This window comes from Cetorhinus maximus, chromosome 8 (assembly GCF_964194155.1).
Source record: "Cetorhinus maximus chromosome 8, sCetMax3.hap1.1, whole genome shotgun sequence".
Lineage (NCBI taxonomy): Eukaryota > Metazoa > Chordata > Chondrichthyes > Lamniformes > Cetorhinidae > Cetorhinus > Cetorhinus maximus.
In genome coordinates, this window is record NC_135886.1 from 43,752,004 (window position 1) to 43,771,550 (window position 19,547).

The following is a 19,547-nucleotide window of genomic DNA, read 5'->3' on the forward strand; positions in this document are numbered from 1 at the left end:
TATTCTGATCTATTTATAATGCCAGTTCAAGTAACAATTTTATCATTTATTGTTTTTCTTTATTAATTAGCTCAGATATTTGGCTGAATTTTAATGCGCAGGAACATGTGGGCTTGGGGGCAGGTTGGGGTTGGGGGGTAGTGCCAGGGCGGGATCTTGAAACCAGGAAATTGATATTGAAATAGTGTTGAAAAGCCAACTCTATCTCACCAATTTCTGCATTTTATGCCACACATTAGGCTGCATGCGAGAAAACCCATTTTTTTTTCCCCCTTTACTCTTTCATGGGATGTGGGTGTTGCTGGTGAGGCCAGCATTTGTTGCCCACCCCTAATTGCCCTCGAACTGAGCAGCTTGCTGGGCCAATTCAGAGGGCAGTGAAGAGTCAATCACATTGCTGTGGACATGGAGTTACATGTAGACCAGACCAGGTAAGGATGGCAGATTTCCTTCCCTAAAGGACATAGTGAACCAGATGGGTTTTTACAACAATCAATGGTCCATTAATGATGTTAATTACTTTTTCAATGGCCTCAATAGGCTGTTGATAGGTTGGTGGGCGTGCAGCTGACTTGGCTGCACCCCTGCCAACCTGAAAACGGAAATGACGTGGGGTGACATCGGGAGTTCCACCCGACGTCATCCCGCATCGGCGAGCAGGCCCCGTCCCCGGGAAAATTCTTCCTAGTGTGTCTGCTTACACCCAAGTTCCTGATCCACTCCACTCCAATTTGTTACGACCCACCCCCAGGTGAGGTTCCCCAAACTTGTTGATCCAGGTGACATCCCTCAATTTGTCACCGTCTGGCTGGGACACCCCCAAACTGTTATGTCCCGGGTGAGGAGGGATGAATGGGCTCCCTGTCTTTATTCAGCCCCCCCACTCCCTCTCTGTTAGTCGCAACAAGATTTATTCTAAAAAGGGTACCTTTTTCCCAGGCCCAATCGTTCTGATTTTGAAGGAGCCAATTTGATCAGATTTTCTTGAGTTAAAGATAAGCACAAGTTTATTAACTACAAAAGGCAAAAAAGGATAAAACACATGCATATACAGACATGCAGGTTAAAAGTAAGAATTCAGCTTGAAATAAGTGAATGTATATAGGTATACTGAGCAGTCCTTGACTTGTGGGGAATAGCTGATTGAACGTCGCGACCATTGCAATTTAAGATTCCAGTATAATTGACTTTGGTAGGCAAATGGTTGGTTTTGAGGTTCCAGTAGTGTCGACTTCGGTAGATGAAAAGTCGGTTTCGAGGTTCCAGTAGTGTTGACTTCACTAGAGAGGGAGAGAGATCGGGATACCTGCAAAATGGCGATTTGCAGGGGTAGTGTGTGTGGCTGTTACTTCAGAGTCAAACTTCTAGCACATGCTCTCTCTCAGAACACCCACCAACAGACAGACCCGGGGCAGCTTTTCAACTCACTTTTAACCCATTTTTTGTATATTCCAAGTGGGAAGTGAATTCACAAATCTGTCTGGACATTGCTCACAGGATTTCTTGATGAGATGATACTCATCTCCCATTATGTCCCATCCGATGGGTGAAATTAGTCTCTGGATGTCTTTAGAAATACCTTGTCTGGCGACAGGCTGGAGTTCCATAACCTCTTTGGGAGTCACCCTGTAGCATTCCAGCCAGTGGCTTGTGTGCATTTTTAAAAAAACTCAGGTCTTATTTTTGAAGTACAATATTTCCAAACATGATTCGGTGTTTTTTCAATCATTATCATAAGAAAAGGTAAAGAAGGAAATTGACTCCAAGTTGAGCAAGGGGCTATTTCACCTGTGTCAGAACCAACAAGCTGGTGCTCAGGGATGGTCCCAGTGCCAAAACCCAACAGATCGATCAGAATTTGTGTAGATCTTACACAGCTGAACAAAGCAGTTGGAAAATGAAGTTCATCTTATGTCATCAATGGAAGAGAGCTTAGCAAAATTGGAAAAGAGTTCAATCTTCACGAAGCTCGGTGCAAATTGTGTTTTTTGGTAACTTCCCCTCGATGAAGAGGCTAAACTGCTCTCAACCTTCATTGCAGCATTTGGGAGGTTTTGTTTCAACAGACTACCCTTCGGCATCTCATTGGTGCCAGAAATCTTCCAGAGGACAATATCAAGTATTCTAGAAGGACTAGATGGAATCGTATGCCACGTGGATAATCTCCTGATTCATGGATCCACTCAGACAGAACCTCGCACTACAGTGTGAGCTGTGCTACAATGCCTACAGAAAACAGAACTTTCACTCAATAACAATTACGAATTCTCAAAGCTGACTGTCAAGTTCCTTTGAGCATATTGTGGATGCATCCAGTGTCAGAGCTGATCCACAGAAGCCAAAAGCAATCAAGGAGTTTCCAGCTCCTCACAATGTGACTGAGCTCCAGAGATTCATGGGTATGGTAAAGCAAGTCAGAATGTTTTTTCCCAACTTAGCTGTCATCAATGAGCCATAACGTCAGCTGTTACAAGACGACAATACATGGTGCTGGGAGGAACCACAACAGAGGTTTTTTTTGAGAAAGTCAAAGAAATGCTACTATCACCTGATATTTTAGCTCACTATGACCTAGAACTATCCACTATCATTGCTGTGGATGCATCTCCTACAGGATTAGGAGCTACACTCTTTCAGATACAGACAGAAGGAAAGCGTAGACCAGTTTACTATGCAACCCATTCACTGACGGAGGCTGAACAGAGAGATGCAGTGATAGAGAAGAAAGCATTAGCTACTACATGGGCTTGTGAAAAGTTTGCAGATTATGTTCTTGGCCTCCCTTCAAGTTAGAGAGAGACCACAAACTCTTAGCGATGCTCTCAAATTCTAAGGGGTTGGCAAAAGTGCCTGCATGAGTACAACAATTCAGACTGAGGCTGATGAGGTTTGATACAAAGAGTATGTTTGGGAAAGCAGCAGAATACAGCAGATGCTTTGTCCTGTATCCCACTGGCAAGACCTGAACAAGGTGATGTAGCCATTGCTGAAGAGGTGAAAACCTTTGCATTGACAACCACCACAACTCTACCAGCAACACTTCAGCAACTAAATGAAATCAGAGGTGCACATAAATCTGATGTAGAATGTGCTCAGGTCAAAGAATACTGCATTAAAGAATGGCCAGCATACATGTCACACAATCCCATTCTCAGACAATACTACGAACATAGAGAACAGCTCAGTGTAGTTGATGATTTACACATCTATCATGAGAGAGTGGGGCATTGAGACTTCTGAGGCTATACTGCAGCTATTGTAGCAAGGACGTTTAGGCACCACAATATGTCAGGCCAGAGCAAGATATTCTGTTTAGTGGCCAGGTATCTCAAAGTCATTGGAAAAGATGACATCAAACGGTATTACTTGTGCTATTCGTCGTCAAGAGAATCATTGATGTCATCTTTCTTTCCATCAAGGCCACTGGAATGTCTTGGGATAGGCCTCTTAGAACACAGAGGCAAGATGTTCTCGGTTGTAATAGACTACTATCCAGATGGATAGAAGCCAAGCAACTGCAGGGTCACACTTCTGAAGCAGTGATTGCATTGCTGAAGCAGATATTTGCAACACATGGAATCCCAGACTTTGTAATCTTGGACAAGGAACTGCAGTGTGCCAGTGAATACTTTAAAGAGTTCACAGCATCACAGAGTTTTGTGCATACAACCAGCTCACCAAGCCAACAGTGAAGCTGAAAGAGGAGTGCATACAGTGAAAGCATTACTGAAGAAGAATGATGACATCTAACTTGCACTCCTGAGCTACCGTTCAAATTCACTCCATGATTTAGCACCATGTGAACTCCTGATGGTTAGAAGATTGAGAACTCAACTCTCACTCACACACACACTCATGCTGTATGTACAAGCTGTTGACCTAGACAAGGTGAGGGAGGAGGATGAGGAGTATTGTTCCAGCCAGATGTGGAACTATGACAAACTTCACAAAGCACGCAACCTGCCAGACCTTGAACCAGGAGAGACAGTTTGGATCTGGGACCAAGCTCACTATGGACAAGTGGTTGAACAGATACCATATCCATGATCCTACCTCATCCAAGCAGATAAGGGTATATTGAGATGGAATAGATGTGCACTGATTTCCACACAGAAGCAACTTTCTGGACAGTCGGAGCAGTGATCTACCAATCGAACAGATCAGAGATGCTGCATTCATCGACCAATCCAGTTGACTACTAGAATCTGGTGAACCTGATTCATCTATTAATTCTCCTTCTGCCCAGCAGAGCCTGGGAGACCACATGCAGGACTCAAATCCCCAATCTCCTCCAAAAGAGTTGAGGACCCATTCAGGTAGACTAGTGAAACCACCACAGTTGCTGTCCCTATAAAAAAAGAAATGGAGCTCAGAGACTTGGGGTGGAGATGTTATATAATGGGGGGAATCAGAGACTTGGGGGAGAGGAGATGTAGTATAAGGGTTAATTCTAACTGTGAGATATAATAACAAGACAGTATACATCATCACAGGAAGTGATGCTAATCACCCTCGTAGGCCTCATAGCAAGAAAGCCACAGTAAGCTGTTTCTTGATAAAGTTAAGGCTTTCCTTACCTCAGCAGACTTTGTAAAAATTCCGAGTTAGCATGAGGCCAATGATGTTATAATCAGTAGCACTGATAGGTTAACCTGAAGCATCTGGCCACAGTGAGAGAGCATAGGGGGTTACGGGGAAAGGTATAGTTCAGAAAGACTCGAGTCTCTTCTGGTGTAGATTCAGCCATTAAGTACACAGAGGTCTAGGCAGTTACTCTCGAAAGATTACTAACACCATGCAGAAAATCTGTCGGAGCTTAGCTTTTGAAGTTCCTACATTGAAATGCACTTTAACTATATTGCTGGGCCCATCTGCCCCATCAGGGGGACATAAAAGAGCCCATGGCACTATTTCGAGGAATATTAGGACGATTATCCCCAATTTTAATCCCTCAATCAACATCACTAAAAATAATAAATTATCAGGTCATTGTCACATTGCTGTTCGTGGGAGCTCACTGTATGTAAATTGGCTGTCATGTTTCTACATTATAATTGTAACTAAAAAGTACTTTGTTGGCCTTAAAGTACTTTGGAAAAGGGGTGATATAAATGCAAGTCTTTATTTTCTTCTTTCTTTAGGAACCATGGGATTGAGGAAAATAAGCATTCTTAGCATAAGCACAGTATTGCAATGCCCGAGTGACCCAGTCTTGTTTTTTTTCCATTTGCTCAGCTGGGAATTTAGCTAAGTGCAGACATTTGGGAACCTGGTGCTCATGCATCAACGGGTAGGAACTTGAACTGTTCTGTGGGCCAAAGCCTCCGTCTTAAATGTAACACAGTGGTCAGATCAGTCTATTGATCTCTTGCTCACAAAGAGAGCAAGTCTGATGTACCCAACCATCCGCAGAAACTCTGGTCCAGATAATTTTGAATAGCTTAGGTAGAATTAAAGGGAATTTATATTCATGGAGTAAGTTACATCGCTATTATTTTTGCCATAACTAAGGAGCGTTGGATGTTGGCTGCTGTCACTGTGAAAACCATTCATGCATTTATGTAAATAAATCAGTTATTAGTTTGAAGCTGTGCTTGGCTTAATAGTGTGCTTTGCAGACTGCCTTTTGTAAAGAAAGATGAATATATTAAAATGTAGAATATTTGAGTTACTGTTAAAATGTGGGAAGGGAGAGAAAGGGCAGACAAATTATTTGAGCTTGCATTTTCATGAACGCAGTTTTTTTTTGTTTTTCTCCTTCTTTTCGTCCAATAATGTTGACTAATGATGGAGTACAAATCCACATGGGTCAGGATCCAAGCCATTTGGTGAATCCGAAACCAAGACACAGATTTTCTTTATTGAGAGAGTTTATTAAGCTGTTCAGTCTCATGGCTCTCCTCCCACACAACCCAGTCTCCTAGCTATCCCCTATTTACAGAATTTTCTCCCCGTCAGGCAGGCTGAGTGGGAGCAGGCGCGCAGCCGATCGCCGCCCGCGATCGGCAGTGCGCCGCCATTTTACGTGGGCAGATCAATTAAGGCCTGCCCAGCATGACGCGCTCCTGGAAGCGCTCAGCGCTAACTGTGCAGGCGGGGGAGGAGGGAGAGTCGGGGCCTGTGCTCTTTCTTGCTTGCGTGCGAAAGAGCGCAGAGATCTCCCTGAGGCAGTTCTGTGCCTCAGTGAGATTAAGTTCAGCTCAAAACATGTTTAAAATAAAGAAATAAAATTATGCATCATGCCCCCTCATGTGACAATGTCACATGAGCTGGGACATGTTTAAAAATTTTAATAAAATTTTTTATTTAATTTATAAACCCTTCATGAAACCTCATCCTGCCTGTGGATGAGGTTTCATGAGAAATGCGAAGGCCGCCTGAGCTCTTCGCCTGCCCGCCAGTCTTAAGGTTAGATGGGCAGCTCTGACAATGACTTTAATTAGGTGATTTATGGCCTTAACAGGCCTTTGACAGTTCGGCGGGCATGCAGCCGACTGCGGTGCGTGCCCGCCAAACCGAAGATCGGAATGATGCATGGTGACGTCGGGATGCGTGCCCGACATCGCCACACGTCGGCGTGCAGGGAGGGTCCCACACGTCGAACAGAAGTCCTGAATTAAATCTCTTATTTATCTTTCCAATCATTGCTCAAGCATTTTCAACAAATTTGAACGTAAATTTAAAAAGAAATGATAGAAAAGGCTGTAGAAGTTCAGAAAATGTCGAGTTAGAAATATATACTGTTATAGTAGCAAACCTCAAATTCTGGTAACCAAAGACATCAACAGGTGACAAGTAGTTTGCTTCTCATCAGGTTTCATTATTTTGATTAATTTTTTGCTGGTATCCCCCAACCTATCCTATTCAATAGTGTTGCTACTCTTAAACTGTCTGCCTCAAATTGAAGAAAGCATCAGCTTGCAGAGCAACTAGCTAATGCACGTCTGCTCCATGGTGCTTGGCTTTAAACAGCTTTGTTACAAATGGTTTTTTTTGAGGTTTCAATTTGATCTAAAAGAGATGTTCCTGTTCTTACACTGGAATTACTGCATTGTAAGGTACTGCTGTAAACAATTTTGCTAAACATTTTCTACTGTAACTTTGCAACTCAAAGCATTTTTCAAAATGACTTCTACAAAATTATTACTGTAAATACTTATCAATCTTTAATATAGAAGTGCTAGTTCCTCTTAAAACAATGATCTTTTCCACAATTCTTAGCATCTACACTATTGGAATCTCATCCAAAAACAGAGCTCAAACCATGGTCTTAGTTTATGGAAATATTTGCTCTTCTTTCATCCCTCAGCCAAATGTCCTGAAATCTAGTTTCCTGTGTACAATCTCCAAACTGCTGAGGCCAGTACCCAGCTGCAGGATAACTAGTTGTTTAGGTTCCCAATGGCATAATGCATTTTTGAATATGTAACAACGTTAGCATGCTGTTGCATAAGGCATTCTGGAGCAATCTCCATCTGTGGGGAGAGAAACAGAGTTAGCATTTCAGGTCAATAACCTTTCATCAGAACTGATGTTGATCAGACCTGAAATGTTAACTCTGTTTTTCCCTCTACTGATGCGGCCTGGCTTACTAAACATTTCCAGTATTTTTTAAGTGAGACATGATTTTGAATGTGTGTGTGAGATGGATAGTTACGTATTATATAGCTCTAATTAATACTCACTTGTTGTTCTCGGTGAGGTTTAGGTGTCTTTTGATGTCCTGAAGCACTTCCCTGAAGAAAACCAGTCGTTTCTCCTCAAACTGCTGGCACTGTTCAAACACTTGTTCCATATTCTCCATGTACTGTGGTGTGCATTTACTCAATTCATCCAAGGCCTTTTCATATTTCTCTTTTGTCTATACAGGCATTGATCCAACATAATTACAATTAACAAGTTTGCATAAAAATTCTAAGAAGCACTAACGAGCCATCGTGGCAGCATAACTATGCACATAATGCCAAAAAGAGGCAGCTGGGATTTCACACAAGGAAAATCCAATCGATAAAAGCCACATGGTCTAAATCCTTGTGCCATGTTATATGACCTGCCAAGAATCATCAATACATTTCCCATGGATGAACCAGAAACATTTAGCATGGCTACAATGTGTTTTAATGCTTTTTGGAAATCTTTCGGCTCCGTTTTATTTAGTTACCATTGGCTCACCTCTAGAGGGCAACAGTATTACAAAAGGAAACACCAGAGAGCCATATCATCATCATGCAAGTACCTGCTCCAGTCTGATACACAACACAAAATAATGGAAGAAGTCACCAATGAAGGATTCAGATAACATAATCCTCTTGAGCAGCTTCAGACACCTATATATGTAAATTTTACATACATACACACATATATATGTGTTTATACATAGAAGATTTTTGAAAACCCCATTGTGATGATTAGTCTTCAAGTTCCAAGAGTTCAATCCAATTTATTTTGTAGTTTTACACTCTATTGTAAATAAGTTATTTTTGTGAAATTTAGCCTTATTTGTCTTCAAAACAAGTGCCATCCTAAGATTAAGCATTTTGTATTTATAATGCTGCCCATTAGATTTTCATTATTCACATACAATAGCATTTATTCACAGCAGGCTTCAAATAATATCAGATTATATCATTGTACTCATCAGCCATTTGCTGCTAATATGCCAAAAAGCATCTACAACGAATCAAGATAAGCCATTACTAGCATTTTAATCAAGGAGTCTTCAACACCATCATATTACAATATCACGGTACAGTTGTACAAACAATATTGAGATGTATTAACAAAGAAACATGGGGGAATATAATGTCCCCAATTTTAACTATCTGCTGCCTGAAGAAAACCAGGTGAGAGGGGCAATTAAAACAAAGGCAGACATTCTGCTCTCCTGATCTTTAACTGCTCTTTTGAGCTGGTGAGTGGAACTAAGGTTGCTAACTGTGATTAAAAGTATTCCTGGAGGTTTCATCACATGACTTGCCCCCACACTCCAGCCATTACTTGGCCAACACATCCATCCTTGTGATGTATAGCCTTCCTATGTCAATTGGAAAACAAAAAGATTCATTACCCAAATGAATGATGCTCAACTGTCAGCAAACAGTCTTTGTCCCTCATTTTCAATATTTTTATATCTGGTAAAGGGAAATGTTCAAAGTAAATTACAAAAAAAAACAATCTTTTTTAACCAGCCGATGATTTTTCTCCAGGGTTGCACACAGTAGTATTTTGGAAATTGATCTTCAATTCCTGGAGACGTCAGACCAACCCTGGAGTGTTGGCAGCCCTAAGTGGGGCACCCGCAGGAAGGAATGTAGGTACTTCTTTAAATATGGAGTTGGGCCCTCACGTCACCTGATCCAGACTGCAATATTAGTTGGAGGCCTAAGCAGGCGAGCAGGGATGGCTTCAACATCAGGCCATTTGGGAGATGGACCATGGGCAGGAAAGTTTAAAAATTTTATTTTAACTGTCTGTAGGGCAGGAATGCTCATCCAGGCCTCACGAAGAAGCTTTGGGCCTCCAGAGCCACCATCATCCTCAGGGATCCATTTGTATGGATCCCTGGCTGCAACCTCCTGTTGCAAACTTCCTGCTTCTGCTCGCTGGTCAGCTTGTCGATCTGGCTGGGTAGAGTTGGGACTCTCAGAAAATTGAATGGCAATGACATCTGCCCATTAATATTGGCTGGGCTGCCATGTCCCTGGATTCACCGCCCACATTGCAGCTCACCATACTCAACCCTGCCTCCTCCTTTAAAGTTGGAAGTGTGTAAAAACTCAGACTCAAACGTTTACAGCACAGAAGGAGGCCATTAGGCCCATCATGTCCACACCAGTCAATAAAGATCTGACTACACTAATCCAATTTTCCAGCGCTTGGCCCACAGCCCTGGAGGCTTTGGCAATGCAAGTGAATATCTAAATGCTTCTTAAATGTTACGAGTGTTTCTGACTCAACCACCCTTTCAGGCAGTGAGTTCCAGACTCCCACCACCCTCTGGGTGAAAAAATTTCTCAACTCCCCCTTAACCTTCTACCTCTCACCTTAAATCTATGCCCCCTGGTTATTGACCCCTCTACTAATGGAAAAAGTGCCTTCCTGTCCACCCTATCCATGTACCTCATAATCTTGTATACCTCTATCAAGTCCCCTCTTAACCTTCGCTGATCCAAGGAAAACAGCCCAGCCTATCCAATCTTTCCTCATAGCTCAGACCCTGCAGCCCAAGCAGCATCCTGGGATAAATCTCCTCTGCACCCTCTACAGTGCAATCACATCCTTCCTATAATGTGGTGACCAGAACTATATGCAGTACTCCAGCTGTGGTTTAACCAGCGTTTTATACAGTTCCAGCATAACCTCCCTTCTCTGGTATTCTATGCCTCGGCTAATAAAGGCAAGTATCCCATATGCCTTCTTAACCACCTTATCTACCTGCCCTTCTACCTTCAGGGATCTGTGGATATGTACACCAAGGTCTCTCTGATCTTCAGTACTTTCCAGGGTCCTACTATTCATAGTGTAATCCCTTGCCTTGTTAGCCCTCCACAAGTGCATTACCTCACACTTTCCAGGTTGAATTCCATTTGCCACTGCTCTGCCCATCTGACCAGTCCATTGATCTCCTCCTGCAATTTACGGCTATCCTCCTCATGATTTACCACCCTACCAATGCTTGTGTCATCCACGAACTTCTTGATCATACCCCTACATTTAAGTCCAAATCATTTATGTACCCCACAAAGAGCAAGGGCCCCAGCTCCGAGCCCTGTGGAACCCCACTGGAAATAGAGTTCCAGTCACAGAAACATCCCTCTACCATCGCCCTCTGCTTCCTGCCTCTCAGCCAATTTTGGATCCAACGTGCCACTTTGCCTTGGATCTCATGGGCTCTGACCAGCCTGCCATGAGGGACTTTATCAAAAGCCTCGCTAAAGTCCATGTAGACCACATCAAATGTATTACCCTCATCAACACTCCTGCTTACCTCCTCAAAAAATTCAATCAAATTTGTCAAACTATACCTTCCTTAACAAATCCATGCTGACTATCCCTGATTAATCAATGTCTTTCCAAGTGCAGATATATTCCGTCCCTTAGAATTCTTTCTAGTAACTTCCCCATCACCGAGGTGAGATTGACTGGCCTGTAATTTCCTGGTCTATCCCTTCCTCCCTTTTTTAATAAAGGGACAACATTAGCAGTCCTCCAGTCCTCTGACACCTCATGTGTGGCCAGAAAGGATTTGAAAACTACTGCCAGGGCGCCTGATATCTCTTCCCTTGCCTCCCTCAACGGCCTGGGATACACCTCATCCAGGCCTGCGGATTTATCCACTTTTAAGGCCGCTAAACCCACTAGTACCTCCTCTCTCTCTCTATGTTAGTTTCCTCTAATATTTCACAGTCCTCCATCCTGATGTCTATATCTGCGTCGTCCTTTTCCATTGTGAAGACCAACGGAAAGTATTCATTGAGGACTGTACTCACATCTTCCAAGTCCACACAGAGATTACCTCTATGGTCCCTAATTGGCCCTACTCTTTCCCTAGTTATTCTCTTGCTCTTTATATATTTAAAAAACCCTTTTGGGTTTTCCTTTATTCTATCCACCAATGCTTTCTCATGCATTCTCTTAGCTTTCCTAATTTCCTTTTCAAGTTCCCCCCTGCACTTTTGGTATTCCTCTAGGGGCTCTGCTGTATTGAGCCCTTGGTACCTGCCCTAACATTCACTTTTTTTTCTTAATCCTAACCTTTATGTCCTTGACATCCAGGGTTCTCTAGACTTGGTACCCTCCTTCGTCTTTACAGGAACATATTTGCCCTGTACTCCCGCTATTTCCTCCTGGAATGCCTCCCACTGCTCTGAAACAGTTTTATCTGCAAGTAGCTGCTCCCAGGCCACTTGGGCCAAATCGTATCTCACCTTAGTAAAATTAGCCTTACCCCAGTTTAGAACTTATATTCCTGGCCCAGCCTTATCCTTTTCCATAACTATCCTAAATCTAACTGGGTTATGGCCAATATTTCCAAAATGCTCCCCTACTGATATGCCTTCCGCCTGCCTGGGCTCATTTGTGAATACTAGGTCCAGAACTGCCCCTCCCTTGTTGGGCTTTCTACATACTGGCTAAAAAAGTTCTCCTGGATGCAACTTAAGAATTTTGCTCCCTCCCTACCATGCACACTAAAACTATCCCAGTTAATACTTGGGTAGTTAAAATCCCCTACCGTTACTGCCCTATTATTCTTCTGAAATTTGATTACATATTTGATCCTCTATCTCTCCCTGACTGTTTGGGGGCCTACAGTACACACCCAACTGTGTGTTTGCCCCTTTTGTGTTTTTCACTTCTAGCCATATGGCCTAATTTGATGATCCTTCCAGGATATCATTCCTCCTCACTGCTATATTTGATTCCTTGATCAATATTGTGACCCCCCCCACTCCTCTTCTATCCCCTTCTTTATCTCATCTGAATACCCTATAACCAGTAATGTTGAGCTGCTAATCCTGCCCTTCTTTTAGCCAAGTCTCGGTCATAGCTATATCATCATACTCCCACTTGCCTACCCATGCCCTCAGCTCATCTGTCTTGTTCCTCAAGCTCCTTGCATTAAAATATATTCCATTTAGCCTTGCTAAACCCACTTCTTTCTTATCCAGCCTATGTTTCCTCTGCCTTCCATACTCACTTACTAGCGTTTTAACTTATAATTCCATCTCAACTTCTCTCCCCTCTGAACTACTTTTCAGGATCCCATCTCCCTGCCAATTTAGTTTAAATCTGTCCCAATAGCATTAGCAAACTTCCCCTCGAAGATTTGGTCCGGTTCCTGTTCAGATGTAACCCGTCCCCTAGAAATGGTCCCAATGCCCCAGGAATCTAAAGCCCTCCCTCCTGCACCATCTCTCCAGCCACGCATTCATCTGCTCTATCCTTCTGTTCCTATACTCACTACTGCGTGGCACCGGGAATAATCCGGAGATTACTATCTTTGAAGTCCTGCTTTTCAATTTCCTACCTAACACCCTAAAGTCTGCTTGCAGGACCTCAATTCTCTTTCTTCTTATGTCATTGGTCCCAACATGGACCACAACCTCTGGCTGTTCACCCTCCCCCTTCAGAATGTCCTGCAGCTGTTCTATAACGTCCTTGACCCTGGCACCCAGGAGGCAACATACCATCCTGGAGTCACATCTACGGTCGCATAAGTGCCTGTCTACTCCCCTCACTAACAAATGCCCTTCCACACTTCTTCCTCTTCACCCTGAGCAGCTGGACCACCCACCGTGCCATGGCCTTGGCTCTGGTTGGCCTCCACAGAGGAACCATTACTCTCACCGTTTTCTAAGGCCAAAAAACAGTTTGTGAGTGAGATGCACTCAGGAGACTCCCTCACTACCTGCCTGGTCCCCTTCTTCTGTCTGTCGGCCACCCATTCCTGCTCGCTTGCACTTCCTTAAGCTGTGGGGTGTGACCACGTCCTGAAACGTGCTACTCACGAACCTCTCAGCCTCGTGAATGCACCGTAGTGCCCCCAACTGCGGCTCATGGTCCAAACCCGGAGCTAGAGTTGTTCCAGTCGGAGGCACCTCCTGTACACATGGTCATCCAGACCACCAGGAGGGTCTAGGATTTCCCACATAGCGTAGGATGCGCAAATCACGGGGCTGAGCTCCCCAGACATATATCTTAGCTAAATAGAATATGGGCCCTTGCTTTTATTTTACCCTTACTCCTACTTGAGCATAGACTAGATGCTAGATCCTCTAGATAGACTAGATCCTCTTGGTGCTGCTGGCTGCCTGTCCCAAGGTCCTCCTCTCGCACTCTCCTCTCAAAGGGCAGATTGTTATTCTAGCAGATGACGGTGTACTGCAGTTATATTGAGTAAACTCTCCATTAATAAGACAGCAGATGTGTGGCTTCATATAAATCAGATGTATTCCTAGCACTGACGAGTCTTTATCTCTCTCTCTTTCTCTCATCTCTCATGATTACAATATATAGAAAGGAAGCAAAAGAATGGTAATAAAATGATAAATATTCATATATGGTCATATAAGTATTGCTTTGTGATTTTTATGCTATAGACACAAAAACAGCAAAGTTAATGAAAAGTTAGAAGTGGTATGGGCTTGCATCAAAGATTTATACTTATCATGAGTTGTTTACAAGGGCTGAATGTTCACTAAGATTATTGTAATCCTTCACTTGCTAAGGAAATAATACCCACAACTGGTTATCCAATGTTAGCTCCAACTCCAAATCATATGGCCTACAAATATTTAAAATGCAATATAAAACACACATACAATATTAGTTAAATCAGAATCTCTGAATACAAGCTTATCTTGGATTCTAATCCAATATTTAGACTGAATTTCATTGCCATGTGGATGTATTGTAACTATTTTCTATTTACTTACGCATGTAATACATAAACTGGGACAAATTGGAAGAGAGCTTAGAACAGCAACTGTATATAGCACCATTAACATCAAAAAACATCCCAAGGTGCTTTACAGGAGTGTTACGAAACAAAATTTGACATCGAGCCACACAAGGAAATATTAGGCCAGATAAGTTTGCTCACAGAGATAGGTTTCAAGGAACATCTTGACAGGAGAAAAGTGAGGTAGAGACACGGCAAGAAATAGGGAGGGAATTCCAGAGCTAAGAGTCTAGGCAGCTGAAGGCATAGCCACCAAATGTGGCATGGTTAAAATCAGGAATGTTCAAGATGCCAGAATTGTTGGAGCACAGGTCTAGGAAATATTGGGAGTTTATTTGCACCAGGATACATTTATTATATTTCTACACTCAGTAATCTCACCTTCTGTACTTCTTGTTTACATTTCTCCACCTTGTCTAGTAGTTTCTTCTGTTGCTCGGGAGTGACTGACTGCTCTGCCTTACTGTTTGCCTCCCTTGTAGCTGCCATCTTTTCCTCTTTGCAGGCTAGGTGATAAGCTTTCTTGGCTGCTTCCACCTATGGAAAACAGGAAAATATATACATTGAAAAAGATTGGAAACAACTTTTGTGACAGGCCTGTATCTATGGGGTACTTCAGATCAAACAGAGACCCAATGGGATTGCAGAGAAACAGAAAGTCAAAGCCCAAAAAATAAAAGGCTTTGGGCTCCCATTTTACTTCCCACCTTCTTTCAGTATAGTTGCAGAATTTCTAAGTGGCCATGATCATTGCTCATATAGCATATCTCCATAAGTTCCAAATGCCAATGGATGATCCAAGGATGGGAACATGGACAGATCAAACACAGACTGGGTGACCGCTTTGTGGAACACCTTCGGTCTGTCTGCAAGCATGACCCAGGCCTCCCTGTCGCTTGCCATTTCAACACACCACCCTGCTCTAATGCCCACATGTCCATCCTTGGCCTGCTGCAATGTTCCAGTGAAGCTCAACGCAAACTGGAGGAACAGCACCTCATCTTCCGACTAGGCACTTTACAGCCTTCCGGACTGAATATTGAGTTCAACAACTTTAGATCATGAACTCTCTCCTCCATCCCCATGCCCTTTCCGATCCCCCTTTTTCCAATAATTTATATATATTTTTCTTTTCCCACCTATTTCCATTATTTTTAAACGTATTTCTACCCATTGTTTTATCTTTACCTTTTAGCCTATTTCGATCCCTTCCCCCCACGCCACCCCCACTAGGGCTATCTGTACCTTGCTCGTCCTGCTTTCTACCCTTAATGTCACCATTAGCACATATCTTAGCTAATGTCACCACTGTCAACACCTCTTTGTCCTTTTGTCTATGACATCTTTTGACAATCTCCGCCTATCACAGGCCCTCTATCCAGCTCTACCTGTCCCATCCCCCACTTAAACCAGCTTATATTTCACCTCTTTTCTATTTTTCCTTAGTTCTGATGAAGAGTCATTCGGACTCGAAACATTAAATGTATTCCTCTCCGCAGATGCTGTCAGACCTGCTGAGTTTTTCCAGGTATTTTTGTTTTTGTATTGTAGTAGAAAAAAGGATGGGTAGAAATGAAATAAAAAACACTTTCATACATCCAACTGAAGTAGGCTTTCTACAAGGGGAAGTGTGATCTCTTTCACTGCCCCCAGGCCTAGAGTAGCAGATAATTCTTTTTACACAGGACTCTTGGTGACTCCCAGCAATACTGCCATCTATTCACCAGTTGAGTAGGTTGGACATGCTCTGTGAACAGGCAAATATATACCTTATTCATTGGAAATGATTAAATATTTTAAATCCAGTTCACTGCATGTTTTTAAACAAATTCACATCTTTACAGATCACTTTCTTGCAGAAGCTGAAATTTTGTTGGAGGCCACACCGGTTCTGGATCTCAGTTATCCCACTGTGAATGGAACTAAAAGTGTTTTTTCTATATATTATTGAGAGACATGGGAAGAGCAAAGGCTGAAAAAAATAGTTGAGGTAAGGAGTAGAGTTAGGCAATGCCAAGAAGCTGCTTTAAAACCCTATAGACTGTAGAAGGAAGAAAAATATGGCAGGAGCCAACAAGTCCCAGTATTACTAATCTGTTTATAATTGGATCATCCCAGGCCACCAGCTATGTAGATTATCTCAGGCACAGTAGCTAAATATACCACAAAGTAAAAAGAATTGGTTAAACAGTTGCTAATTTTTGAAGTTGTCAGATAAGTCCTCCATTTTAACACACACTTCATAATCCTACCAACCTGCAGGAGACATCTCAATTTTACAGCCTTTATGTAAAAGTCAGTAGCAAAACAGTAATGAGATATCACTCAATAAATCATTTGAATCTGCTGAAGCTGCACATTACCTCTTTCAGCTTTTTAGCCCAGGGTTTCTGTGCTTTCCGGAATCCATCTTCGGCTTCTTTGGTCTCTTTGAAGCCCCCTATCATCTGTTTGTGGAAGGAATCTTTCTGCCAGTTCTTGACCTTTTCAAAATCTTCACTGGCCAGTGCATTTCTTACCTCCAGGTGTAGCTCACTTACTTTGTCTGCCTCAGTCATCAACGCCACCCAGGCTCTCTCCAGAGTGCCATATTGTGGTCCTGCAAGTGGCACAAATATCCATCAGCCTAGCTCGTATCTCAATCACCAACAAAGCTGCTCTTTGACACCTAATCTTCTTCGGAGTGACGTTAGAGCTGATGTGGAAGATAAACTAGGCTGCACTAGAGCACTAATATAAATCCTTTCAATAGGATGTAGGACGGTCATATCTTCAGCCCAATTAAACTGGCCATAAACATACTCAAAGCAATTGGACTGAAGCACAAATTTCCGCAGTGCTAAAAGCCAACACGAGAATCTACTGGTAGTATCAAGCCAACGTCACATTCACTTCTTAACCCTGACTCCCCCCAAAATATTTAAACACAAGAAAAATGAAGGTTTATTTAGCTAAATGTTAAAGTAATGTAGCAGTTTTCATGAAATGCTGACTAAATACAATTTTGAACGTAGATTGAAAACAAGAATATGTGACATGTGCAACAGGGTTATACAGGGTAAGTTATTGATTTTTAAAAGTCTGCATATAAACTTGCAAGAATCATTCTGATGCTTTCAATACCAGATTTAAAACCCTACTCTGCAACATGATGCCACAAGTCTGTTCAGCAGCCAGAAGCTTTCAGTAAAGCTCTACTGGGTCCTTACTTACTGGTTAGGCACCTCTTGACACTTACAAAATAAGACTAAAAATGTATTACCCACAGAAACCAGATGCCAGCTGAAGCATTGCATGGTGATGCCAGAGATATCTTAAGTGTCTGTGCCACTTCCCTCCCTTCCACCCACCAGGATGAAAGGCTGATGATAAATGCAGCATTAGATACAGAGGGAATTTCCTCACGTAACCAGAGCAGGAACGTGAATTGGGGGTGAGGTGCTTCCTCATGATGGGGAGAACTTGTAGGCAAGTAAGTTCAAGTGGCTCTTACCAACATTCTAATAAACAGTTGTACAAAATGATAGCAAATTGCCTGAATTGTACACAGCACTGAGGAAAGTAAGTTTAAAAGGAATAAGCCTCAGTGAACTGCATGGATCTCTGAAGAGTTAACTCTAAATGAGTAAACCCTGGTGACTGGCGTAAAAACATAAAAATGCAAGAATTGGTATTACTCCAATGCAAGTCATAACTTTTGGGATAGCTTCTAGTGGCTCCTACTGCTCAACCACAATAGCCCGTTCAGACTTCTGGTTCTGTCTTGCAGCATTCAGTGATGCAATACAACTGGTGATATGATCGCATTACTGTCTTCCCTTTGCCTGGATGAAGTTACAGCATTTCGGTAAAAAAAGGAACTTACCACCTAAAAGTCTAGTTTCGTGCTTTTGCACAAAAGCATAAGGAATCACGCAATCCCAAAACATCAGTAAAAAAAAACCAACAATCACAAGCTGCAGGAAAAGGGCTATTTAACTTGTTTAGTCACTATAAAATGATGCCTATAAGTTATTCAAGATTTATCAATTTTGCAAAAACACGTTTAATAGGAGAGGATTTCCACCAATAAATAAGTCAGGTGTGGGTTGCACAGATAATTACCAAGAATTTTTAGGGATCAAATTTAACACAATCCACACTCATTAACTTATCTCAAGTTACATAATTCCAAGGTGAAAACCTTGGTCCAGTGATAACATTCTTGCCTCTTGAGGCCAAGCCCTACTCCAGAGATTTGAGCACAGTGACAGATGTATTTGTTGCTTTTTTTCATTCATTCATGGGATGTGGGTGTCGCCAGTTAGGTCAACATTTATTGCCCATCCCTAGTTGGCCTTGAGAAGGTGGTGGTGAGCTGCTTTCATCAACTGCTGCAGTCCAAATGGTGTAGGTACACCCACAGTGCTGTTATGAAGGGAGTTTCAGGATTTTGACCCAGCTACAGTCAAGATGGTGAGTGGCTTGGAGGTGGTGGTGTTCCTATGGGTCTGCTGCCCTTGTCCTTCTAAGGTGGTAGTGGTCATGGGTTTGGAAGGTGCTGTCTAAAGAGACTTGGTGAGTTCTTGCAGTGCATCGTGTAGATGGTACTGTCATGAAAATATAATAATTTTCATAATGCTTTTGGGATGTATTGTAAAGTAGGAATAGTAGGGTGTGTGTGTGTGTGTGCCTTAATTGAATTAAAGACAGCTGGTCTGAAGGCTTTGATGTATCAGAACAGAAGCTAGGTTTGAAATGCTAAATAAGTAAACATGGCTGAAGTTTTAGAATGTGAGGTGTAAAGGAAAATTTGCATTTTTAGGTAAACCAGAGTAGTTTGAATTTCAAAAGAGGGAGTTTAACATTACACTTAACCAGAAGAAGCTAAACAGTATGTTTATTTTTCCCCAAAGCTTACTGATAAAATTGGTACTATGAAAGATTTTTATTATTAGAAAGGTAAAGTCCAAAGACATATTGAAACAATGAAATTTGCATTCAAAGGGGAAAATATGTATAAAGGAGGGAAGGCTATGTGTAAGAAGAAGGAATTCTAAGATCCAATAAGTGTGAAAAGCCTCCAGCCTCTATGTACCAAGCTGTT

General features: G+C 42.3%; 1 protein-coding gene across 7 annotated transcripts in view; it reads right to left on the reverse strand.

Annotated features, from left to right (window-relative positions):
- pacsin1b (protein kinase C and casein kinase substrate in neurons 1b) overlaps positions 1-19,547 on the reverse strand; it is a 273,452-nt gene that overhangs the window by 18,841 nt on the left and 235,064 nt on the right. For all 7 annotated transcript variants that reach the window (XM_078546750.1, XM_078546744.1, XM_078546751.1 and 4 more), the window contains 3 exons: positions 16,825-17,060; positions 14,843-14,998; positions 7,686-7,861 (listed from right to left, as the gene is read on the reverse strand). In XM_078546750.1, the coding sequence (XP_078402876.1) occupies positions 7,686-7,861; positions 14,843-14,998; positions 16,825-17,060 (568 nt within the window). The remainder of the gene's footprint in view (positions 1-7,685; positions 7,862-14,842; positions 14,999-16,824; positions 17,061-19,547) is intronic.